Source organism: Tursiops truncatus, chromosome 6 (genome assembly GCF_011762595.2).
Source record: "Tursiops truncatus isolate mTurTru1 chromosome 6, mTurTru1.mat.Y, whole genome shotgun sequence".
NCBI lineage: Eukaryota > Metazoa > Chordata > Mammalia > Artiodactyla > Delphinidae > Tursiops > Tursiops truncatus.
The window spans coordinates 47,104,072-47,130,355 of NC_047039.1; the positions used below are offsets into that span (position 1 = coordinate 47,104,072).

At 41.4% G+C, this 26,284-nt stretch overlaps 1 protein-coding gene across 2 annotated transcripts in view; it reads left to right on the forward strand.

The window, feature by feature from the left end:
• The first annotated feature begins 4,491 nt into the window (after positions 1-4,491).
• Positions 4,492-26,284, forward strand: part of SLC24A2 (solute carrier family 24 member 2) — a 237,159-nt gene continuing 215,366 nt past the window's right edge. For both annotated transcript variants that reach the window (XM_019934886.3, XM_019934887.3), the window contains exon 1: positions 4,492-5,424. In XM_019934886.3, the coding sequence (XP_019790445.1) occupies positions 4,492-5,424 (933 nt within the window). The remainder of the gene's footprint in view (positions 5,425-26,284) is intronic.

The window sequence follows — 26,284 nt, forward strand, 5'->3', positions numbered from 1 at the left end:
GCCTGGAGCACAGATGTGATGTCTGAAAGAGGTAAGCATTTTGTGGCTATGAGGATAAAAGTCATACATTAAGGAAGATAGATAAAGGATTTGGGTTCCTTGATGGCATTGTGGAGCTCCTCTGCAAACCCTGGACAGTCTGCTTTCAGACTTCTTTTTATTTTTATTTATTTATTTATTTTACAGCTTTTTTTCTTTATTTTGAAATGTGCTTGACAAAAGTTTGAAACAGCAAACTTAGAATAACAAATCATTAAGTTTTAAAATCCTGATAATCATTGCCTAAGCAACGATGTAATCCCAACAATAAAGTTGAATTAGTTCATTATTGAAGAGCCACGGAAAAATACTAATTTGATTACTTACATTAAAATGTTTTTGACAGTATATTAGAAATCAAGATTTAAATCAGACTTCTTTTTACATGCAAAAAATAAACTCTTATTTGGTTAAATCACTAAGGATGAGTTTCTGTTATACGCAGCCAATACAACCTGCATCCGGGCCTCATTCCCCTTCCCACCAAGTGGAGCTTCAGGGTCATCTGTGGGCTTTGGGGGGAGTCAGCTGGAAAACATTTGTAAAGATCCTAGTAGGAAGGGTGTGATTTTTAAAAATATATATAATTGTTTTCTTTTAAGCAGAACTTTGTATACAAGATCTTCTTAGCCAGATGCATCACTGTATCAGGGAAGATTAGGATTATTAGACTAGGAAAGCAAAGACAAGGGCAGGGGAGAAGTAAAGGCTAATTGGTTACCCTGAAGTCCAGTTTGTATGGAAAAGGCAGATTAAATGCATGATTGTTTTCTTTTTTCTAAAACAATTTCAAAATGAGTTCATTCCTTCTTACCCATCAACAGCGACCAGTCGAGTTACTTTAGAATCATTATGAACTTATAGATGTAATCATATTTGATACGTTTGAAACAATTGCAATTGTTATCAATTTTTGGTGCTCAGATTGGTCTATCCTTGTCTAGTGGGAGCCTATTTGAATTGATTCCTTAGTCTTCCTGACACAAGAAATGGTTGATAGCTTCCTTTATTTCTGTAAATATTTATAAATAAAATGATAGAATGTCTGGGATTTGCTTTAAAATGATGGCACGGGGAAAGGGGACTTGGATGAAACTATGATTGACCGTGATTTGATAGTTGTTCAAGCTGGGTGGTGGCCCCATTGGAGGTTTATTATACTATTATATTTGTAAACGTCTGGAATCTTCCAAAATAAAAAATATTTTTAAAGTTCACACTATGACTTCCATAATAGGACCTTAAATCCTTAGCAAGACAATAGTCTTAAATGCCTGGCTTTGGTGGGAGAAAAAGAGATTTCTGATTTCTCCAGGCTGCTCTTGACTTATCAAGAGGAAATGTAGAGGTCTGAGTATAGAGTTTTACCCAAAGTCAAAGGTAGTGAGTTTTCCAGATATGACCAACATTCCTCCTAGACCCAGGAAAGCATGAAGAAACCCTCTCTAAGTGGGAAACAAGAGGAGAGTGGAGGGTAAAGAGAGCAGAAAACGTTTGATGAAAGGTTTCTCCTGGTGGGTACCTCTTGGCAGTTTTGGTGGTGATCGCAGGGCCGGGTAAAAGTGGCTTCCCGCAGTAACCCGTCTGCCTTACCTTCGCCCACTCTTTGGCCCAGATTCTTGCCTCCAGTCCCCAACAAGCCTGGATCAACTTATTGTGGTGGGGGGATCTTGCTTTCACTGGGCTTGGAGTCCAGAGGCCAGCATACGAACGCTGTCTATGACTCAAAATGACAATGTCTTGGGTCTCAGTTTCATCACCCATGAAATTAAAGGTCCGACTGCAAGACTAAAGATCCTTCAGTGTCCCAGCCAGCCAAACCAGAGACCTCAGAAACCCTGGGCCTGAACATACAACCCTGCAGCCCTTCTTGCCTTTTCACTGATCGTCTTTGTTGCCATTACACATTACATGGCCTCCTAAATGTGTGACTGCTGTCACTTTTTGCAGATAATTGGAGAGGAGGGGCCCAGCAGAGATGACCCTAAAGTTGGCAACACTTTCAGGCTTTGGTAATCAGGCGCGTCACCGTCCTGTACGATTTCTCCTCTCCGTCCTTGCTCGCCTGCAAATCCTGACCCCCGTCCTCACTGCAGAGAAATCTGCGAAGGGACGGCTGCCGGCGTCGCCTCTGCGCCCAGGAGGCGTGGAGCAGAGAGCGCGGGAGCAGAGCGTCCTGCGGGCACGCTCCCCGCGCGGAGGCGAGAGGGAGGGGCCGGAGGGGGCCCGGCAGCACCAGAGGCGGCGCGCGGGGCTCGCGGCGGCTCAGTCTCCTCCCCAGCCCAGCCCCGGACGGCGAGAGCGGCGGCGAGTGCGAGCCGCAGCCCGGGCCTCGGAGCGAGGAGGCGGAGAGCCGGAGAAAGCGGAGGACCGGAGCGGCGGGCCGCGCTCGGGCCCCCGCCGTGTGCGCGTTCTCCTGGCGGATCCCGGTAAGTGCGGGCGGTCGAGCCCCGGCCAGCCGCCAGGCATGGTGGCCGCAGTGGTCGTTGTCCCCGTATCCCGGTTGCGCGCATCCCGCTGCAGGCTCACAGGTAGCTCCGCGGTGGACGTGGTGCCCCAGGCCCCGAAAGGAGTTAGCCAACTCTCTGCGCTCCCAGGCGGGGTTTCCGAGCCCCGACTTCTCCCACCCCAACCGCCCCTGCTTCCGGCTCGGGGTAGGGGGCGCTGGGCAGGGCCTGCAGTCGGGGAAGGCGCAAAGAGGGGCGCTCCCCTTCCCCACCTACTCACCAACGATTCGGGAAGATGCCGGCCAAGCCCCTCCTCAAACTGCATCCCAGCCTCTGGCTCGCTAGTGGGGCGTCTGTCCTTCAGTTTTATTTTCCTATGAACCCACCAGGGAAAGTTTGGGACCACACACGGCAAAGTTGGGGCGCGGCTGGGGGTGCACTTCGGCGGCGGAGCGGTGGGTTTTGCAGGTCGAGCCCGGCTCAGGCTGGAGCCGATAGCGCACCCTGGGAGTTGAGTCTGTCCCTGACGTTTGCCCCGGCCGAGCTTTGTGACAATCCCGAGCGCAGTGAGTTGCTTAATCGTTCACGCTAAGCATAGACATCTGTCAGGCCAGCTGAGAATCTCTGTGCTGGGTTAGGTTTATCTCAGGAGTAATAGCATCTCAGCCTGGTTTGATTTGGGCTCCCTCTGCAAACCTGAGTTCCAGCTAATCTCAGTGTGTCACTGGCGTGTGTTTAATTAGCTTATTTTACACCTGAGATGATCTCAGCGAATGCCTCTAAAATGAAATCGTTGATACAAGAAAAAACCAAAACCCCAAAACAAAACTGTTTTTTAAAGAAAATTAAAAAGGGGAACCTTCGCAATATCAGCTGTCATGTGTGGGTATTTTACCCTTCTCTGTGGAGACAGAGAATGAAAACTGCTTGGGTATCTCACCTACTAGAGAGTCAGTGTCAGGGCTATTTTTGGCAGATTTTGTGGACAGAGGTATCACTGCAGCTTGCATATTGTTTATGAAATACACATTTGATGTCTTGAAGCAGCCTACTTGTTAGAAGTTGTTTGATTTACTAAGTTGTCTATTTTAAATACGACTAAAGGTTGTTTTTTAAAATAAGCTTTAGCTGAATACAGTGTCTAGATATTTAGGGAAGACAATTTGTTCATGTCATCAGAACATTCTTTTGTAAACTTAAATTTTTAAAGGGCTACTTTTCTGCATTTGCTATAGGAGGGGCTTTCCATGAAAAATAGGATCCTGAGATCTTTATGTGTGCAGGAAAAGAGTGCTGTCTCCTCCAACACTCAGCCCTTGCCAAGTGATAGATTAATCAGAAAAGTGTGCCTGCAACTGGAATTATATAATTGGACCAAAAGAAAAGACAGTGGTTTTGGTTGTCAAATACGTAGATAATTCTAAAGGAAGTGATACCTTTTTTAGCCCTGGGAGGTTATTTGTTACATGAATTAAGGTGGGATAAATAAAGATTTCCATCTAAATCTATAAAATTTTTGTATTTAACAGACACAAATACATAGTCTATGTCTAACATTGGATTTACCAAAATGTTTGCCTTTGTACATACACTGTCATAAGTGCCTAGTATGTGTCACGTCCTACTCTTAATGCTTTATGTATTTTAACTCATCCTCAAAGCAGCACTTGGTGGTAGGTGCTGTAATTGTCCTAATTTTTGAAATGGGGAAACTGAGGCACAGAAAAATTAAGGAACTTAATCCAAGGTCACATGGCTATAGGATAGGATTTTTTCATATCTGCCAAGTTGTTTTGTAAAAAAGACATGATTTTACGATTCACATATCCTTGTTTTTATTTTTATTTAAGCATAAATGTTGAAAATATTTCATGTGAAGCCTAAGAATCCCTGATTGTGGAAGCACCCCAGAAGCACTGTTAACTGTAAAGTGAGGAAAAGTATGAAAGAACCATCTGGTTGAGTGTACAATTCGAAGACCACCACATCCACCAGAAGACCCAGGATGGATCTGCACCAAAGCACCACCACCATCTCTTTCCTTGAGAAATGGTGTTCAGATAAGTCACCGTCTGGCTGCAGGAGACATTATAATGTCAGAAAAAAACTGAAGTTGATTCGAATCTTAGGCCTTTTCATGGGCCTGGTAGCCATTAGCACTGTTCCGTTTTCAATCAGTGCCTTTTCTGAGACAGAGACACCGAGCACAGGAGAGGCCAGTGGTGCAAGTGGCCCCAGGGTAGCACACGATTACCGTCAAAGAACTCTCTTAGATTTAAATGACAAGATTCGAGATTATACGCCACAGCCACCTGTTTCTCAGGAAGGCAAATCTGAGAATAGTACAGATCATGCCCAAGGAGACTACCCAAGAGACATCTTTTCCCTCGAGCAGCGGAGACAAGGTGCCATCATTCTCCATGTCATTGGAATGATCTACATGTTCATAGCCTTAGCCATTGTCTGCGATGAGTTCTTTGTTCCCTCTTTGACTGTCATCACTGAAAAACTGGGCATCTCTGATGATGTGGCTGGAGCCACCTTTATGGCTGCCGGGGGCTCAGCCCCAGAACTTTTCACGTCTCTCATAGGGGTATTTATCGCTCACAGCAATGTTGGCATTGGCACAATCGTGGGCTCAGCGGTGTTCAACATCCTCTTTGTCATTGGCATGTGTGCTCTGTTTTCCAGAGAAATCTTAAACCTGACGTGGTGGCCACTCTTTCGGGATGTGTCCTTCTACATCATTGACTTGATCATGCTGATCATATTTTTCCTGGATAACTTTATCATGTGGTGGGAAAGCTTGCTTCTCTTAACAGCTTACTTTGGCTATGTGGTTTTCATGAAATTCAACGTCCAAGTAGAAAGATGGGTGAAGCAAATGATAAACCGCAACAAAGTCGTCAAGGTGACAGCGCCAGAGGCCCAAGCAAAGGTTGGTGGTGGTGGTTGTTTATTTAATGTCTTCTTGACCATAGCTCTGAACTCTTATGTTTTTTAGATCTGCCACTTTTTAAATGGGATGGTGTTTGGGGCTGTAATGAGTAGCAGGGTGCTTTATGCATTTCTTTGACAGCCAGACCAACATGACAGTGGGAAAAATAATTTGGGGGGTATTCTGGGGAATGTCTACTAAGTTCTCAAGCTACTTGCCTCAGAGTAAAACATTTATAAATATAGGTTACATAAGCTTCTCAGAGCAGGCTCAGCAGTTATTTGTTGCTTATTTTCTTATTTTTGTGAGCCGTTTTATTTTCATGGGAAAGTGTGTGTGTGTGCCTTGCAAGTTGCAGGGCTTTTTCGATTTAAATGAACATGTGACAGTTATCAAGAACCATCTCTTTAAAGGTGCTTAGTGAAGAAAGTTTGTTTGTGTCAGCAGAGCTGGATCTTTAAGTCAGCAGCCTAGGGCCTAGCAGGACTGGTCGTTAGAATGGGTCCTGGCCATTCTTCTTGATGCACACAATAGTGCTTCAGACCACTCGACCAGGCACCGATCGGGATATGTGAAAGAGTCAGTGGCAAGCCATGCTGCCTGCCTCTGTAGCTCGAGGGCCCATTTTGCACGCCGTGATAAACATGACCCAAAATATTTTTTATGGTAGGATTTGAGGGAGTTTTAATGACATTTTAGTGGCCATCCTACCACTTAGGTAGCAAGCAAGTTGGTAAAGAGCTTAGAAGAAATCGATCTGCAAAAATACAGATTAATTATTAAAAATAATCCATGGGCCACATCAATAAAATTTTCTGTTAAGTAGAGTAATGCCATTCTGATCTATATCCTAACATTGGAATGTCGTCTCGGAATGTGATTTTAAACAGTAAAACAAAATACATATGCAGACTTTTCATACTTGCATCTGGGGAAATTCTCATGTATGCAAAAAACGGATGTTGAGTGGAGGGTGAGATGTTTTGTCCAGAATGAAGGAAAAAATGATATTAATTTAGCATAATTCCTTTATGTTCAAGTTTGATGACCATCCATCATTTTTGTAGCAGCCGTGAAATAGAAGCAAAGCACAGACAAAAAAACCACTAGTAATATTTCTATTTATTCCATGCAAAAAAGAAATGTTCTATACTGTATTTTTTCTAACGTATCACTCAGTGTATGGTTGGTTGTTAGAAACTGTAGTAAAAAAAAAAAATCGTGGCAAATAAGCATTCAGATGTGATAGTGAGTCTGTATCCTTGAGGGCGTAAGACAGGGTCATCACTGGAGCCCAGTCCCTGATCTAATTTTGTAGCCCAAAGGATGATCCCTCAAGCCATCTCCTCAAGACTGGCTACAAGTTTGAGTGGTTTGCATTAGTCGTCTATGTGTGTATTCCAATTAGAATGCTAAACAGTTGCTAAGGGAAAGGCCTGTTTTTTAGAGGCAAGGGAATGATTTGGTGTCTTATAAATATCCTGGGCCCATCAAAGCTAAAAAGTCTTTTTGAGAACTCAGTACTTTTTCGTTTTGGTATGCCGCAGTGGAACTTTATTAACTTAGGCACAGACTCGGCTAAAGGTTATGTTGGCAACGTGTATGAAAAAGGAATTTGCAGAGCAGTCCAATGGTGTATTGAAGATTGCAGGGGGATTTTGTCTTCTGATAGGGAGGAAGGAGGTGGTTTTGTGCATTTAGTAATAACCTTTTAAATATGGTTTACAGAAGGTTTTTAATAAATTATAAGTCACTCATTAAATCAGCTCTTGCAGGATTTTTACCTACTATATTAGGTGACTGTCATGTCATTTTAATGGTAATTTAAAAGTCAATAACTTAGGCTGGCATTCCTTAAAGTTGTTACTCATATCCATAATTTTTGCTATGCTTAATATTGTGCATTTTAAAAATTTTGGAATTCTGGATTTACCTAATTAAAAAAGAAAGCAAATTATATTCATGACTATATCTCCTGTTTCTGATTTACCTCCAAAATATGTTCATTTTATTATTTTCCTTTGAGCACCAAATAGCTTTAGTTTATTCCACTTAATCGTTATTATTTATTTTGTCATTCAGTAACTAGATTGAACTATAAATTATCATGGGACCAGAATTTTTTAACATAGCTAAGTCTTGTTCGGTATGCTGGAACACAGATATTTTTAGGTGGAACAGTACATAATGATGTGTGATTTCCTTTAGGAAATTTTACCTTGCCAATTTCACTTTTGAATAATTGTTGGAAAAAAATTTTTTCAGCAGTTGGTCTTTATCAGATGTCTGACTTCAGAATCTTACGAAGATTTTGCTCTCTAAGCACTGAACATAAGGTGTCTCAAGGAGGGATGAGTCTTTGAGCTTGGCTGTCTTGTTCTCTGATCTGCAAAATCGATTTCTGGCTGTATACTCCACCTTTCCTACCTAAGTCAGTGCTTCTGACATCATCAGAACACTCAGAAAAAGACCCCAAGCCAAAGACAGCCCTCAATGGAGTCTTCATAGAGAGGAATGTGCTGTACAAGAGTTTAGGAAGCAAAATACTAAGTATATTTTTAGGCAAAGCTACCTCATTGTCTTAATTGCACAATTATGGAAGAGGGGAGTATGGGAAAGTGGAGGAAACATATTTTAGATATTTTTATACAAGTCATCAATGGTTCTTACTAAAAACTCATCAATTCTGCTGGGCTGTAGACAGTGAAATATCTTTGAAACTGCTTGCTTCCTGGACTGGTTGAAAATCTTAATTTGGTTTCATTATTGATGATGGGGCAACCATGGAGCATGAAAAATTAGAAAATACAAACATTTTTCTCATATTTAAAGTAATAGTTTCCCATTTTATTTAACTGTTCCACCTGGTGTTTGGTTTTTTAATTTGATATTTTTATTGCATCTTTTAGTGATAATATTATTGTTTAAAAAAATGTCGTGTAGTGTCATGACATGGTAAGGAGATCCTGGGCTTTGATTCAGGGAAAAAGGGTGTTAGCCCAGGTGTATAATAAGACTTGTGACCTCAGAGAAGTCACATAAACTCACTGAGCCTCATTTTCCTAATTAGGAAAATGAAAATAATAATACCTACTTCATAAAGTTGGGAAAATTACTAAATGAAGAAATGAATGTTAAGCAGCTAACATAGTCCTTGGCAAATGTGGGTTGTTCACTAAGTGTTAGTTCCTTTCCTTTCATCTTTTGTTCTTAAATGAAAAGTGAATCAGGATAAATTATTTCAAATTTGAGAATTTCAAAATATTCCTTGAAGATTGTAGTTCATGCCAGTGAATCACTGAGTTAAGCAGGCTGTTGTCTCCCTTAGGGGCATGTGATATTTGTCATATTATAATATTTTTAAGCCTAATTTCATATACAGTGAACGTATGCAGGGAAGACATTATTATAAACTCCAAGGAAACCTTCAAATGCCTTTGTTGTCCTGAAAGTTTATTTCCTAAACTGTGGTTTAGAAATATCTATGCTAAGCAGAGATTTTTGTTTTAAGGGTATTTTTATTTATAAATGATTGGGACTATCTTCCAAAAACCTCTCCAGAGCTGGTTGGGAATTAATTTGAATCCTGCAGGATGTGAAGCAATGGAGTTTCAGGGCATCTGGCATGTTTTGCAGTGTGCCTGGCCTGCCTGCTGAGGTCCCCTGATCTGCTATGGTGCTAGGCTGTCATTGGCCTAGAAAGCAGCTGTCCATGGTATTTAACTTCTTCTTAGACTTGGCACTGTAATCTGACAGCATGTCAGCCCAGTTCAAATGAAGGGAATGGTCTAAATAAAGATGCTTAAAGCTGGATAGTTGAAGGCAGGCTACTTAGTAATTTAGGTGTGCCTTGCTTTATTCATTTTGTGTGTTCCTGAAAAGTTGCTTGCCAGCAGAGTGTTTGCAATGCAAATTGTTATTAATGATCATGGGGAAATCGAAATTGAAACAATATTATAAACTTCATAAAGTGAAGTATTTCTGGTAAGATGCTAAACCATAAACAATTATATAAATACAAATGTATAGTCCCAAGCATTCTTAAGGCAAAGAATATGTTATAAATTCAACCTTTGTTTCCCCTCCATACCTAGTATGTAAATTAGTAAAATTAATGTACAGATTTCAGTGAGATCATCCTTATAGTGAGTATTACGTGATAGACTTGGAAACTCTCTGTCCTCAAAAGAAAGAAAATGTAGGCACTAAAATTCTTAACTGACTAGATGCCTGTGATTGTAGCATTCTTTTGAGTTCCTGGACCCAATTCAAACGTGTAGGGGTCGGGTAGGGGGTGCTTCCCTCCCAACACCAAGAAATTTTCAGACACCAGCAGGGTGTCCAAGAATTTAACTCAATTCTGACACTGTCCACCCAGAGAGAACATCAGTTTTCCACAAGTTAAGGGTTCAGTCCTACAAGACTGCCCCCACTCCCCATGCAGGTCACAAGTCCAGGTTGTTACCTGTAATTCTGACCTACTGGCTGTAAGTTAGAGGTTCCAGTGACCCCCTCCTCGGGTTCAATGAATTTGCCAGAGGATCTCTCAAAATTAAGAGAAACATTTCACTCACTAGATCGCTGGTTTCTTATAAAAGGATATAACTCAGGAGCAGCTGGCTGGAAGAGATGTCTAGGGTGAGGCACGGGGAAAGGCATGGAGCTTCTGTGCCCTCTCCAGGCACCACTCTCCCAGCACCTCCAGGTGTTCACCAACTCTGAACTCTGCCATTTTGGGGGGTTTTATGGAGGCTTCATTACGTGGGTGTGGTTGATTAAATCATTGGCCACTGGCGATTGATTTGACCTCCAGCCCCTCTCTCCTCAGTCCCACCCTTCAATCACACAGTTGGCTCCATTGGCAACCAGCCCCCATCCTTAGGTGCTTTCCTAAAGTTGTCTTCTTAACATAAAAAAACGACACCTTTATCACTCTCCACACTTAGGAAATTCCAGGGGTTTTGAGAGCCTCGAGCCCGGAACTGTGAACCAAGACCAAATATATATGAGAAATATATTTTGGTCATCTGAATGACCAAATATATATATTTCTTATAAATCACAGTATCACAGTCTGTTTGTTGATCTAGGGATACAGCATGGTGCTGTTTTCCTTGTTTTGCTTCCCTCTACTTATGTTAAAAGCAAACCCTTCAGTTACTGCATATGATTCAAAGGGTGAAGGAGGCACTTTGACAGACTCAGAAAGCCCAGTGGATTTTAATACACAGAGGGCAGATTGCCCATGGCTGTTTCCCTAGCTACTCTGGTTCCTCCAGCAAGAGATGACCTAAACTTTGTGAATCCTGGCAATGTTGAGAGTGAGGACTTATCACCACTTCCCTTCCTGTCTCCTTTCTTCCTCTCTCCTTTTCGCCTCCCTTCTCCCCCTTTTTTTCCCTAGAACCAGATAATTTGTATTTTAACTTTAACAAGGAATGAGATTGTTAAGTTGCTCAAAGATGAGTCAAGAACATCTGTGTGGATTTGACTGGTTTAGTTTCTTCATTCTTCTATTTTCAACCTCCTTTTGTTTTAGGTTAAGTCTCTAGTAAACAGAATATAGCAGCATTTTGTTTAATTCAGTTTGACAATCATTATCTTTTAGCTGGAAAGTTTAGTTTATTTACATTGATTGTGATTACTATTACATTTGGATTCTTTTCTATCATGCTATTTTAAACTTTCTATTTTTTATAACTTTTTTTTGCTTTTGTTTTGGATTGATTTTTTTCTAAATCTGCTTTTCCCATTAGTAGTTTGGAGTTTATACATCTTATTTCTAGTCTTTCACTGTTTACCCTAAAAATTTTAATGCATATATTTAACTCAACAGAGTGTAAAGCTAATATCTTTACACTCATGCTAAACATCTTGAGGGCCTTAGAGCGTTTTAACTAAGTCTCCTTTCCCCCAATGTAAATGATTTGAAGTCTACAATTTAAGTTCTACCTTGATGTTTTATAACAGCTTTATTGAGGTATAATCTTCACTTTTTAAATCCTACAAATTAGACATTATGCCATCAATGTTTTTAGAAGTATCCACATTTTTACCAGTTTTTCTCTTCATTTCTTTTCTCATATCAGACCTTTTCTCTATGACTTTTTCTTGTACTAACATTCTTTATAAGTTCCTTTAGCAAGAATCTGTTAATAGTATCTGCTCCTGATTTTTATTTGCTTACAGATCTATTTTACTTTTGTTCTTGAAGGATAGCTTTGGTGGGTAGAAAGTTATTTTCTCATTCCACTTTGAAATAATAATTCTACTGTCTCCGACTTCCACTTTTGCCATTTAAAAGACTGCTGCTGGTGTGAATGTTGCTCCTTTGTAAGAAGTTGGTCTCTTCTCTTTGACTACTTTATAAGGTTTTCTCTTTGTTTTTGGTGTTCGGCATTTTCCTGATGCCATGACAGGTGTGATTTTCTCACTTAATTATCCCCTATTTGTGATTCATTAGACTTCTTGAATTTGAGGATTAGTGCCTTCCACCAATTTGGCCTCTACCTCATTCTTCCCATAATCTTCTAGAATTCTGATTGGATATATGTTATACCATCTCAACCTGTTCTTCATGTCTTTTAACTACTCATCTTTTTCTGTGTTCTTCTTGCTGATCATTTCTTTATATCTGCTTTCTACTTTCTAATTTTCTCTTCAATTTTGTCTAATCTGCTCTGGTGCTCATCTGTTTAGTTTCTAATTGTAATTATTATATTTTTCATTTCTAGGTTTTGTGGCTCCTTTTCACCACTGTCAGGTTGATTTTCACTGTTTCTTCTTCTTCTATTATTTAATGCCTTCTTTTATTTTTCTAAACATATTAAGTATATTTATAATTCATAATTGGTATTTCTAGTGTTAGTGTCCTTGCAGATCTAGTTGTGTTGTTTTATGTTTCATGTGGGGTTGCTTTCTTATGTATTTAGTGATTTCTTTTAAAACTTTTTTTTTTTTGCTGTACGCGGGCCTCTCACTGCTGTGGCCTCTCCCGTTCTGGAGCACAGGCTCTGGATGCGCAGGCTCAGTGGCCATGGCTCACAGGCCCAGCCACTCCGCGGCATGTGGGATCTTCCTGGACCGGGGCACGAACCCGTGTCCCCTGCATCGGCAGGCGGGCTCTCAGCCACTGTGCCACCAGAGAAGCCCTCTTTTAAAACTTTGAACTCATATTTCATGGAACTTGACCTGTAGGGAGTCACTGAGGCCTCGGTTCTAAGTGTATCCCAACAGAGAGGACTTGTTTGCTCTTCTCTCAAGTTCCCGGGAGCCCAACCAACCTGGAACCATTCTAACATAAATGTCTGACTTTTTTCTACCCATGTAGTGTGAATTCAGACTCCAAAGCCAGGAGTGAGGCTGTGCTTAGAAATTCTTAAGGGAGACTCTTTTTTCTTGCTCTTTTTTTCAGTACCACTCAAAACTAAGGCCAAAATAGGCACATTCTACTATTTCCCTTTGGTAGGCAGATTTGTTTTTCCTTATTCACCCACTAAGAGTGTCCACCCTTCAGGGTTTCCAGCTTATTGGGAGTGGAGGCCCCTGAATTACCTCCTCCCTATCAGGCCTCATGTTTGTAGCTTCCACAATCCTAGTTTCTGACCACTGGGGAATGGCAAATACCTCAGAGGCAAAGCAACACAGACCCCTCTGGATTTGTGCTTAGTTGGTGTTCTAGGTTCTAAGAAATCCCTGCTTCCTCACTAATATAGTTGGGTAATTTAAAAAATATATCAAAGAATATAGTATCCAATAATTTGAGGTGTATATAGTGAAAATGGTTTCTCTGAATGTTTAATCATCATACTGCCAAAAATTATGTTTTAGACTTTGGATTTGTCAAGTGATAATGCATATAACAAGGGATGATAATACGTGTTTTAATTGTATACTTTCAGAATGTTTAATATAGCCTGACGTTGTAATAAAACTCCTTATCAACAGATCCTACCAATGGCAAATTTTGAGTCAAATCAAATGTAAAAGGCAATTCTAACAGAAAGTTTAAATTGTAGATTTGCCTTTTAAATAATATTTTTACCAGATACTTAAAGTAATATATTCATTGTACAGGATTATAAAAACACATCAAAATACAAAAAAATTTAAATAGCCTATAATCTCTCCATCGCACCATCCAGAAATAACTATGAACATTTTTGCATTTATTCTTCCAGACTTTCACTCACACACACACACACACATATGCACATATGTACCTATATATCTAAATAAGTTTGAATGATATTGGATATGCACAACTTTAAACTTATATTGAATATATACCATTTTAACTTTTTTTTTTTTTTTTTGCGGTGCACAGGGCTCTCACTGCTGTGGCCTCTCCCGTTGCGGAGCACAGGCTCCGGAAGTGCAGGCTCAGCGGCCATGGCTCACAGGCCCAGCTGCTCCGCAGCATGTGGGACCTTCCCGAACCGGGGCATGAACCCGTGTCCCCTGCATTGGCAGGCGGACTCTCAACCACTGCGCCACTAGGGAAGCCCCATTTTAACTTGGTTTATTATGAGCATTTCCTCAGATCATTAACTGTTTTTCACAATGGTTATTCACTGTTTAGCATTATCATAAAATAGAAAGTTATTTTCATATTAAATTTCACTACTATAAAAAATGCTACAGCCAGCAGCCTTACACATGAATTTTTGATTTTGGAGAAGCAGAAATTCTGGAACAAAGTTTATGAGCTTTTTAAAGTTTCTGCTAGGTTGCTACATCCTTGGTAGTGTGGACTATTATCATTTTTAATGTTTTCCAATTTCATAGGTGAAACAACATTACATTGTTTTAATTTGCATTTCGTTGATTAATTGGGAGGTTGAAAATATGTTTCTTGAGAATTCAAATTTTCATTTATAGATTGCCAATTTCCTGTGTGTCTTTTGTGTCATTTTTAAAGTTTGCTGTGATGACTCAAAAATCTCTTACAAACATATGCTGAGAAACCCTAACTTTAGCTCTCATACTTCCCCACATTTCCACACCTAAATCAAGGCAGGAAGTTGTTGCAATTTTTGTTTTAAAGGATGAATTATTCTAAAGAAGGAGGCCTTGTGACCCAGGAGTTAAGAAATGATGTTCCCAAGGGACGGGGTGTGCCCCCCAACCACGTGACTTTGGTGGATCCTGTACGTCCTAGGACCCTATCTCCAAATCTGGAAAATGGGTGATTTGACCCACATGACCTAAAAGATTACTTTAGCTTGTCATTTCTGTCCTCAGAGGCTCTCATCCTTACTATGTGGAATACTCTAACCATACCAAACTAAAATCTAACACATTTACCTAAAACAGAAGAACAGATTCTCACCATAACCACAACACCAAACTCTTTTCCTAACCTGGCTTACCTGTAGTATTTTCGCTGAAATGATTTAATTGACTTGGCTAAACAGTAATTTTTGTTTAAGCATGCTTTGGGAGGCAGTTCTTCCATACAGACAGGAGAACAACTTGCACAGGAGAAAATCATTTAAAGTTTACTGCAGGACTCTACACCTCCTCAGCTTTGTGGCTTCTGGCAGTGGAAACCCTCAGTGGCAGCTGCATGTGTGTCCCTGGATCACTGGTCTCTGCTGGTCTCTCCAAAGTCGAGAGAAGAGAGAGATCTGAAAACTGGACACGTGCTTAATACCCGATCTTTACCACATCAATGTTCTGAAACAGGTACCATCTCCACTGGCAGATCAGGAACCTGAGGACCAGAAAACAAATGATTGCCTAAGGTCCAAATTTAGTGGTAAACCGCATTTGAACTTGGGTCTGTCTGACTCCTAAATGCATTCTAGTTTTCTTGTTGCTTCCTACTGGACAGTTGGGAATAGAGACAAAGCAAACCTCCAAATTAGATGCACATTTCATATTAGGCTGTGTTAAGTCAGTGACTTTTAAATATTTTTTACCATGACCCCCACTAAAAAATATATTTTACATCTCAATTCAGTATATACACATACCCATGCACATATACATACATATGTATATGTTTACATATACATATAAAAATAAAATCTAAGTGTGAGGCGCATATATATATATATATATATATATATATATATATATAGCATTTTCTACTCTGTTAAAAATGCTAGTTTCAACCCTAAAATAATTTCATGACCCACCAATGGATTGTGACCTAAGTTTTAAAAAATAGTATTTTTAGAAATTCCTTTTTCTTCCTTCTTCCTCTTAGTGGGGCTGCCCTTCAAGGCTATGCTAATGTACTGCACAAGGGCATCTGTCTGACCAAGGGGGCAAATAGGGACATAAATCCAGACACCACTCTACTGGACAAGCTGTGTGCTTTGGTGTGGGACTGTGTCTGCCCAGGGGAAAGGGTGCCTTTTCTTAATTCCACAAAGGTGCCCTTTAAGCTGGTGGTGGCTTTGCTTCTTACGCCCTCTGGCTCTGACAGAGACTGATTGCAGGGTAAGGAAGGTGCAGATCAAAGCATGATGTGCTCCCTGAGCCTCGACTCATCCTTGGTTCCCAATGAGCTTGTCATCGGGTGGGAAAGAAACGTGGATGAAACAGGGAGATATGGCGTCAGAAAGAAGCAGAACCTTGCCAAGAAGGCTGACGCTGCATTTCAATTAGGTTGGTTACCTTTTTATGAAGGATTGGATTTGTAAACCAAATGATGCAGACACGGTTCTTGTCCTGGTAAAAGCTGATGGGTTTGGAAAGGGTCTGGGCACCAGACTATATTAATGCCATGTTTACAGCTTTAAAGGATGCACTCAGAATCCTGCACTGGCAGGAACCAAGCCTGGAGAGATGGAGTCCCTTTCAGCCCACACACTGGCAGTCTAACCCTAGTCCAGGTACTTTGCCCCAAGTGTCTCCTCTGAAAATGAAGGGGCTAGTTTATCTCCAGGGTCCCCACCAGCTCTGATAATTCTGTGCCTCTCTGTTAATGGGAAAGAAACAAATATATGTCCCTAATTATGGACTGACCAACAGAAGAGGTGGTCAGGTAATGAAGCCCTGAACTTACCACCTTCAGAGTACTTTTCCAGTTAAGAAGACCAATGAAAGGAGATTAGTTCCTTTGAAGGGGTAATGCAGGCTTCTTCACCTGTCCATAGGACGTTCTTAGAAAGGGTCAAAGTTGCTGGTGCTCTGTACTTTCTCTTTTACTGCTTGATGGACATTGAGCTGGGCAAGGAGGTTGCAAGTAGAAATAGAGGTGTCCCCTTCAGCAGCCCCATTCCTCCCACTTAAACTGTCATCTGTTGCCCTAACCACTTGTAGACTAAGGCAGTTTTATTTTTCCCTGTCACCTGATAGCAATGAAAAAGATGTTGAGCCACTTCTATTATTTTAGGCATGCGGTAGGCACTCAGTATTGGTGCTTGTGTTCTAGGAACCTGTGACTTTGTTTCCTGAGAGGGAGGATGATGTTTAAGGGTTAACACAATAGAATTATTATTTAAGACTGAGATAGAGTGTGACCCTCCTTGCTGTGTGATCTTGGGCAAGTTACCGAACCTCTCTGGGCTTATGTTTGCTTATCCATAGATTAAGAAAAAATAATAGCCCTTCCCTCCGAGAAAGGCTGTGAATTTTGATGCAATCACATAGGAAAAGTGATTAGCAGAATACGGTCCCACTCACGCACATATATTCTATTCCTGGTCTCTTTTCCTCTGAGTCCCTCCCATATGCTGTTAGCCTGCCCTCCTGTCATTTCAGGACCTTGCCTCACTCCCTAGGCCCTCTTCTCTCTGCCTCCCAAACAGCCAGATGAAGGAGCAATTCCCCAACTGATCCCTAGCTAATAGTCAAATCCTCAGTGTTTGGACTTGAACCTGCTTTCCTTCTGTTCTTGCAGAGGGTTTAGGAGAGAAGTAGTTTCCCTGTTTGGAAACTGAACCTTGCTCAACCACGAAGTTCTCTCGAGGTCCCCTGTCACTGTCCTGTAAATGTATTTACTCTTTTCTTGTATACATCATCAGTGTTCAATCTTAGCTTGTCACATCTCCATCCAGTCGTGGCTGGGCCTTATGTTGGTTTGCCAGCATCTGTGTTTTCTGCCTAGGATCAAATCACTCCCTTTGACTCAGGAACTAACCAATCCCACCTGCAGTATTTGGTGTCTCGCTTGGTATCTAGGGTAGAAGGGAAAAGGGCACTGAATACCCTTCGGAAATTGATAATGGTGCTGATGAGTGTTCACGATCAAAAGTCTGGGCCTGAATCATTCATAAAACAGAGTTGCTTATGTATTAAAGTCAAGGAGCAAACAACAAATATCTGACTTGAGAAACAGAATTCATTAGACATTCTCCAGTCTCCTTAGGTTGGAAGTGTGGCTGTCAGGGCAGGTAAGGGCCATCAATTCTAAAGGCCAGATCACTCCAGCTGTGGCCTCGAAGTAGCTCTCCTTACCGTGTAGCATTATGTAGTGTTTCTCTCTGTTGACTTTTTTTTTAAGATTTTCTGCTTTTTTTTAAAATTTATTTTTGGCTGTGTTGGGTCTTCATTGCTGTGCGTGGCCTTTCTCTAGTTGTGGTGAGCGGGGGCTACTCTTCGTTGTGGTGCGTGGGCTTCTCATTGCGGTGGCTTCTCTTGTTGCAGAGCACGGGCTCTAGGTGCACGGGCTCAGTAGTTGTGGCGCACGGGCTTAGTTACTCCGTGGCATGTGGGATCTTCCCAGACCAGGGCTCGAACCCTTGTCCCCTGCATTGGCAGGCGGATTCTTAACCACTGCACTATCAGGGAAGTCCTCTATTGACTTTTTATAACAGTTTTTTTGAGATATAATTCACTTATCATAGAATTCATCCTCAATGTGGAATTCACTGGTTTTTCGTATATTCAGAGTTGTAAAATCATCACCACTATATTTAGAACATGTTCATCACCACCAAAAAGAAACCTGTATCTATTAATAATCACTCCTCATCCCTCTTTCTGTCCCCATCCCTGGTAGCCACCAATCTTCTTTCTGTTGCTATAGATTTGCCTATTGTGGACATTTCAGATCAATGGGAATCATACAATATGTGGCCTTTTGTGTCTGGCTTCTTTCAGTTAGCATAATGTTTTCAAAGTTCATCCGTGTTGTTGCCTTTTTATGGCCAAATATTCCATTGTATGGATATACTATATTTTATTTATCCATTCATCAGTTAATGGACATTTGGGTTACTTCCACTTTTTGGCCATTATAAGTAATGCTGCTATGAACATTTGCTTACAAGTTTTTGTGTGGATATATGTTTTCAGTTCTCTTTGGTATACACTTAGGAGTAGAATTGCTGGGTCATATGCTCACCATATGTTTAACATTTTAAGGAACTGCCAAGCTGTTTTCCAAAGTGTCTGTACTATTTTGCATTCCTACCAGCAAGGTATGAAGGTTCCAATTTCTCTACATCTTTGCCAGCATTTGCTGGTATATGTCTTTTTGATTATAGCCACCTTAGTGGATGTGGCGTAGTATCTCATTGTGATTTTGATTTGCATTTTCTTGAAGGATGATGATGTTGAACATCTTTTTCATGAGCTTATTGGCTACTTGTATATCTTCTTTGAAGATATGTCTGTTCAAATCCTTTGCCCACTTAAAAATTGGGTTATTTGCCTTACTGTTGAATTTAAGAGTTCTTTATATATTCTGGGGGCAAGAACGTATATATGATTTGCAAATATCTTCTATTCTGTGGAATAAGGAATATGCTCCCTAGATGGGGCAGCTCCTCAACTGGAACTGGGTCTCCAAGCTGTTCGCTATTGTTCTCTAGGCATCTACTTATACCTAGAGTGATTTGGAACCTTTGGATCAACCCGAAAGCTGCCTGTTTCCTTGAGTTGGTCTTGGAAAGCTGGATGCCCTTGAAGCTAAGGACTGGAGGAAGATTTAGGGGTTGTTTGAGGTTCAGGACTTATTGATTATAGAGAACCTGGGAACGTGAATCTACTTGAACATTGGACCCAGGATGTTTGTTGTCTGGTTGCTACATCACCCTTTTTAACCTACTCCTGATTCTTCTCTGTATTATCTAAGAGAGTTTCTTGTCGTCAAATCCCTTTCCCTACGTATTATCCTGAAGCGTTGTCAAGAAAGCAGTTGGATCACAGTCCTTCTTTCCCAGATGTGAACTTCGCCCATGTTGCTGTTTGAACCTTGGCACTTAGCTTTATACGTCTTGGCTGTGGGCCAATCCTGCCCATCTACCCACTCTGTCCCAAAACCTATAACCTCTCCCACTCCAGGTCCTAGGAACGTTTGCATCCATTTCGAACAAAGGTTTGTAAGTATATGGAGCTACATACAGTACATAATAACAATACTAGTAATGATCTACTCTGTCATTGCCTGGCATGAACAGTAATTGCACAAACCTAATTAATGAGCACACTACGAGGTTAAAGAGAACTTAGCCATGCGATCCTGCTGTGTACAAAAATGCACAATTGGTTCAAAGCTCCAGTGGTTTTCCAAGGGGTTCAGGAAACATCCTCTCTCTTGCTGCTAGCTTGCTACAGCTGCACAGGGACTAGTGGCAGGGTGGATGGAGTTTGGGGGCCCTGAACAAGAGGCTGATTTATTTAAATAGGTTCAGATGTGCCAGGCTGCTCGTTTGGTGCTTACTTTGAAGGGCCATTACAAATCTGCTGTTTCCTGCTGCCTTTTATTTTAAGTCCAATTAAGCGGATAGCCACAAACAGCTCTGACCTTGAAAGTCTAAGTGAAGGTGAGAAATGAGAACAGGCTTCGGAAACATATGTTTTGGCGTCTTAATGCTCTGCAAGTCACAGACACTTAAGAAAAATAAATAGAACTGGATAAGATAGTGTTATGCTTTAGGAGGAAGAATTTAAATGCCCTGGGAAGTATTACCACATGCTTCACTGGTGCCTAATCATCAACCAGGCTAAAAATTAATCCAACTCTCTCATTTCACCGCGTGGCTCTGGGAGACCAGCCCCAAATGAGTGGTATAGCCAGTGACATTCAACATATCATCACCTTGGATCGCAGCCTCCGCCAAGCACCTCTCCTGAGCACTGCTTCCTGTCTCTCAGCAGCCCCAGTACATGCTTTTGGTTATTTGTTTTTAGTAAAACTACTTAGAGTCTTATATGACTATTTCCATTCAAGTTCTTGCAAATGTGGATCACAGGATGAACCTGTAGTTGAATAACTTGTATTGGATATGATCAGCGTGGGGCTTCTTATTAAAATTCTTAAAGTCCGGGCTTCCCTGGTGGTGCAGTGGTTGAGAGTCCGCCTGCAATGCAGGGGACACGGGTTCGTGCTCCGGTCCGGGAAGATCCCACATGCCGCAGAGCGGCTGGGCCCATGAGCCATGGCCGCTGAGCCTGCACGTCCGGAGCCTGTGCTCCAAAAAAAAGCCACCTGAAAAAAATAATATTAAGTATTTTGTGATGTGCTGTGAACTCCCCTTCTCTCTTTTTTAACCTTAACCTAACCAGTCCAGGAATAAAAAAAATGCTTGTCTGAGACTCTTTCTGACTCACTCTTTAACTCATTGTTAAATTTTAGTCTCTATACACCAATTTAAATATTTTAATGTTCCTACTCCCTTATTAAATGCTGACATTTTATGAGTTATATGTGTTTATCTGTCCCCAACTTTCTACATCAAGAAATGGGAGCAGATGGCTTTTTTCCCTTGTCTCATAGGATAGTGTGGTAGCTACTGAGGAGATATCTGAGCTCACATTCAAATGAAACCAGAGACACGAAGAGACAGTGGCAAAGGCTGAGTGAGAATATTAGAAAATAGGATTAGAGTGGTTTCAAGCACATTTTTAGTGTGGGGTTCAAGTAAATTGTCTTTATATAAAGGATTGCTCAAATGTGAATATCCTGAAAAAATGTTCATGTAGTCAGCTTGAGAGATTAATAAAGCACTTTCTGGCAATCTGTATTTGCATATAATTGCAATCCCATAAACTTCCATTTATCTGGAAGTCCAATATCCAGATGTCCAGAACAGAACCAAGATCCAAAGTCCAGATGACTTTTGAGCAGCCAAATAGATGCTAGAAGATCAGTGTTCAAAGTTCAGGCACTTAATCATACAATTTCTTAGACTCTTTATAAGAGTCTGTTTACTTTGATCGTATACAAAATTCAAATAAATTAGGTTGCCTGGTTTTCCAGCCCATAAAGAATTTAGAAGCAGCAAATGTGAACTGTTTGGAGCAGGGGTTGGGCAGAGTTCTGAGTTGGGGTAGACTCCTGTGTGCACAGTGATGGCCAGGTCTGCTACTGGCCTATTCAGTGTCTCTAAGCAGTTTACAAAAGGCTCCCTGCTCTGAGCAGACCAGTTAGAAAAAGCACACACACCCGTTAAGTGTGGACAGCTCTATAGGTACAGGATGTGATGAGCAGAAGACACGTTGGTGCAAAGAGAAAGGTGCCGTCTCCTCTGGGTAGGCAGATACAGTGCCCACCAGAACTCCTGGCATGGTGGGGTGCACAGGGTCCACTTACCCCGCAGCCATGTGGCTGTGGGCAGTACACATATACAAGGCGTATGCTGCCCCGTAGATCCCATCAGTATGACAGCCAGTGGCAACAAGAATCAGAAGAACTCTAAAACCGTACGACAGTATATCTATCTGGGGTAACTGCAGGTTCAAAACAGAGTGCTTCACCTTCTCATGGCGCCCGTGGACGTGAAAGTGATATGACAATTAACGTTGATAATACCCACAGAAACACTGAGAGAGTCTAAATCATGTTCAGTGTGCCTCGTGCTAGAGGCAGTGGCACTTTCGAGACAGGCTGTAGGTGGGAGAGGAGTGATCTACATATTTGCATAGCTGGTGGCATGACCCAGGCTGGTGATGATGGTGGCCTGGCCAGTGTGGTCACAACAGAGGCAGGGAGAAGTGGTCAGATTCTGGACCTCTCTTGAGGGTAGAGCTAACAGCATTTGCCGATGGATTAGATGCAGGGTGTGATAAAAAGAGAGAGATCAAAGGTGATACCAAAATTTTTGGCCTGAGTAACTGGAGGAGTGGAACTGCCATTCACTGAGATGGGAAGACTTCACGGGAGCAGGTTTCAAGTGGAAGATAGGAGTTAAATTTTGGATTTAAGTTTGTGATCTAAATGGTTAAGGTAAACATCTAAATGGGGATGTTGAGTAGGCAGTTGGAGATGAGTCCGGAATTCAGACTGGAAATACAAGTTCAGAAATCATAAGACTCTAGATAGTATGTGAAGCCATGAACTGAATAAAGTCACCTGGGAGTGAGTGTAGATAAAGAGAAGAGGTTGAAGGTTGAGTCCTGAGGTTTATAACGTTGAGATGGGAGAAAAATGAGGAAGAGCCAACAAAGGAGCCTGAGAAGTGGTAGCTACTGAGGAAATAAAACCTGGAGAATGAGGAAGCCAGGTGAAGAAAGCATTTCAAAGAAAAGAGAGTGATTGCATCAATTGGTGACCAAGTAGGGAGAAGACAGAGAATTGAACATCAGATTTAGCCACAAGGAGGTCATTGGTCATTTGACAAGACCAGTTTTGGTGGAGTGAGTAGGGTGAAAATCAGGGTAAAGTGGGTTCAAGGAATGGGAAAGTGGGAATTAGAGATACCTGTAAAGGGAAACAAATAAATGGGTGCAAGCCAAGAGAAAATGTAGGGTCAAGAGTTTTTTTAAGTGGAGGAAAGAATAGCACATTTGTGTGGTAATGGGAATGACACAGCAAAAGGGGGAGAGTTGATGATGCAAAGAGGGGAGAATTGCTGTGGTAATGTCCCTGAGTAAGTGGGAAAGGGGTGGGAGATTCTGGGTACAGATGGAAGGGTTGGCTTGGATGGGCACCACCTAGTAAGGGGTGAAGACAGGTAACGGCACGGCTGCAGGTAATGGGTGAGTGTGTTGGAGGGATTTGTGAAAGTTCTCTTTTTGTTTCTGTTTTCTCAGTAAAATCAGAAGCAACAGAGTTCCAAAATTCGATTGAAAAATGCTCTGATGAGTAATAAAAATTAACTGTCGATCACACCAACATTCAACAAAATGAAGTTGTGTGGCTCAGACTGAAGTACAAAAATCTGTCCTGCTTGGGAAACCAAGAAGCAGAGTGATAAATATTAACCCATCGTATTTTAAAAGACCATGTTATTTTTTTAACAACAGGATAGAGCAGGGCATTTATCAGCAGTTCAGTAACCTAAAGGGTGACTTTCTCACTCCCTCAGGAGCCCGAGCTATGCCAGTACATGGTTTATGGTAGAAACATAGAAGTCAACGAAATATAAGCTTCGTCAGGACAGGAATTTTTGTTCACACGTGAATCCCTACTACCTAGAAGAGACCTTTTAGGTAATTGTACATGTTTATTGAGCACCAAATATAGGTGCTTAGTAGACAATTAATGAATGATTGATGCCAAACCAAGGGCAACCAAAGTATTTTTCACTTAAAAGGATAGTTACCAATTACTTTAAGTGATCAGTTTCCACATTTTCAGTTTTTCATCTTTCAGGTGAGACTGTCCATATGGCTGCAGTGCTGCCTTTTTCTCCAAACTCTTTATTCTTGAGAACTGACTGCAGAATATTGCTTATAGCTCTGTTTTTATGGATAATTTCAGAGGCTTTTACGCCATAAATTCACTTTGCTGTTGAAAAGCCGGCAGAATCTCTGTGCAGAATGAAAATCTGCTCTCTGATCTTATCTGGTCCAATCTTATTATTAAATGGTTATGGAGATCATAGAGTTTAATGGGTAAAATGCCGGGCAACATCTGTTGGCAAGTTGGACACCTACACTGAGAAACCAGATATGGTCATGGAATTTCAAAACAAGGTCCTCTGATATTTAAATTATGCCAACTTGCTACCTCATGGCAGGCATAGTAAAACTCAGAAGCTAAGTAAAACTGTTTCGCTTTGTATTCCAGGTCTAGGTGCCTGTTTGTAGTTGTGTTTCGTTTGACTTTCTTTATAAACAGTAGGACCTCAAAGTAGGCGCATTGTTCTTGATTTCCTTTTCCGCAGCAAGATGAGCATCTTCACATAAATCAATAGGCGGCATACTGATTGCTGTGTAATCTTGACACAAAATAGCTGCGCAAGCACTTTTTGCACTCTATCGCAGGAGCCTCAGAGGAAAGGTGCATTGCAGCATGGGATAAGCTACTGAGGGAAGGCGAAGAGATGATTTTACCTTAGTAGAACGACAGGATATATTTTAGTTGCAACTTGCCTGATTAGCAGGAATTATCGATGGACCCCAGTGATTGGTAAGGGATAAAATAACTTTGAGGTATTAGATTGTAGTGCTCTTTAAGAGGAATCACCTTCCTTACTACAAACAAACCAAACCTGACAAGGGTCTCCCGTCCCCTTGGGCCCTCACATTCACAACCCAACCCCACTTGAACAACCTTCAAGGTACACACTACTCCCATTGGATGTTCTGGTCCCAAAGGCCGACAGAAGGAAACCATGCTTTCTTGTTCCTTTTTAGCAAGGGGAATTTATTTTCCAAATAATGTATATTCTAACTCTTAGGTTTGTTTTGTTTTTTCATTGAAGACTAATGGAAACAAACTACGGAAGGTCAGAATTTCATATGAAATAGTCCCAATTGCAAAGTCCAGAACAACTTTCTGACTGCCAACAGGTTACTTGTGGTTGTTCTTTCCCTCCCTCTTCCAGAGGAGGGATTGGGTCATGTTCATGGGGACAAGCAAAGTGTGATGGGATCTGGGCAAGTTGATGGGCTCTCCCTGTGCCTGTCTTCTTCACCAACTTAGTTCAGACAAAAGGCTGGACTTCATGTCCATGGCCAGGTCGTAGGTTATTTTCTTTCATGCTCTGTAAGCTAGTTCTTCCTTTTTGATATTGAAATTACCCTAATAAAGACTCAGTGGTGAAATCTCTTCTCTGTTGGTACGTCTAGATCTTTGTCAAGATCTTTGCTGGGTTGTACGTGATTTTAAAAGACTAGGAAATCCCACTGGCTTATTGGGGTGTTTGGGGTGTTTATTTCAATTCTGAGCTTCACCTTTTTTTTTTTTTTTTTTTTTGCGGTACGCGGGCCTCTCACTGTTGTGGCCTCTCCCGTTGCGGAGCACAGGCTCCGGACGCGCAGGCTTAGCGGCCATGGCTCACAGGCCCAGCCGCTCCATGGCATGTGGGATCTTCCCTGACCGGGGCACAAACCCGCGTCCCCTGCATCGGCAGGCGGACTCTCAACCACTGCGCCACCAGGGAAGCCCTGAGCTTCACCTTTTCTTCAAGCTATTTTTTAGCTGTCATGGGGATATTTCTGTTTTGTGTCTATTTTCTGATAAAGAAAAATAACCTTGTAGAATTTGAAGTGATCATTATTTAAAGCAAGAAGAAGAAGGAAGAGGAGGAGAAGCAGAAGAAACCAAATAAAAGAAATTACTTTAGAATTTTTTTCCTTTCTTCTTTGCAACTAAATTTATGAGTCAGTGTAATTTTCTAATGAGTATTGATAATTTTTTAAATGCAGCCATATATTTTGCTGGCATGCTTAGTTTCATCCAAAACTCTTGAATTTATCAACATACAGTGTACCGAATGCAGGACAGATCCTGCATTGGCTCTTGGGGTACAGAGATAAATGAGACACAACCCTTGCCTTCAAGGAATTTACAATTTACCATCATTTGGCCAGTCAGTTGTTTCAGTTGTGTGTTGGCAAATTGAATACATTGGCTCCAGAATTTTGAGGTAAACATTTCAGTTTTTTAGAGGCTGCAGTGGAAGCCTGGGGCATGGATTCCAAGCTCTAGTTTTATACATTTGTGATACCATTGCCTTCTCGCCCCACAGTCTCCCCTGAACTTCAGCATTTTCTAGGAGGACTTTAGAAAGGT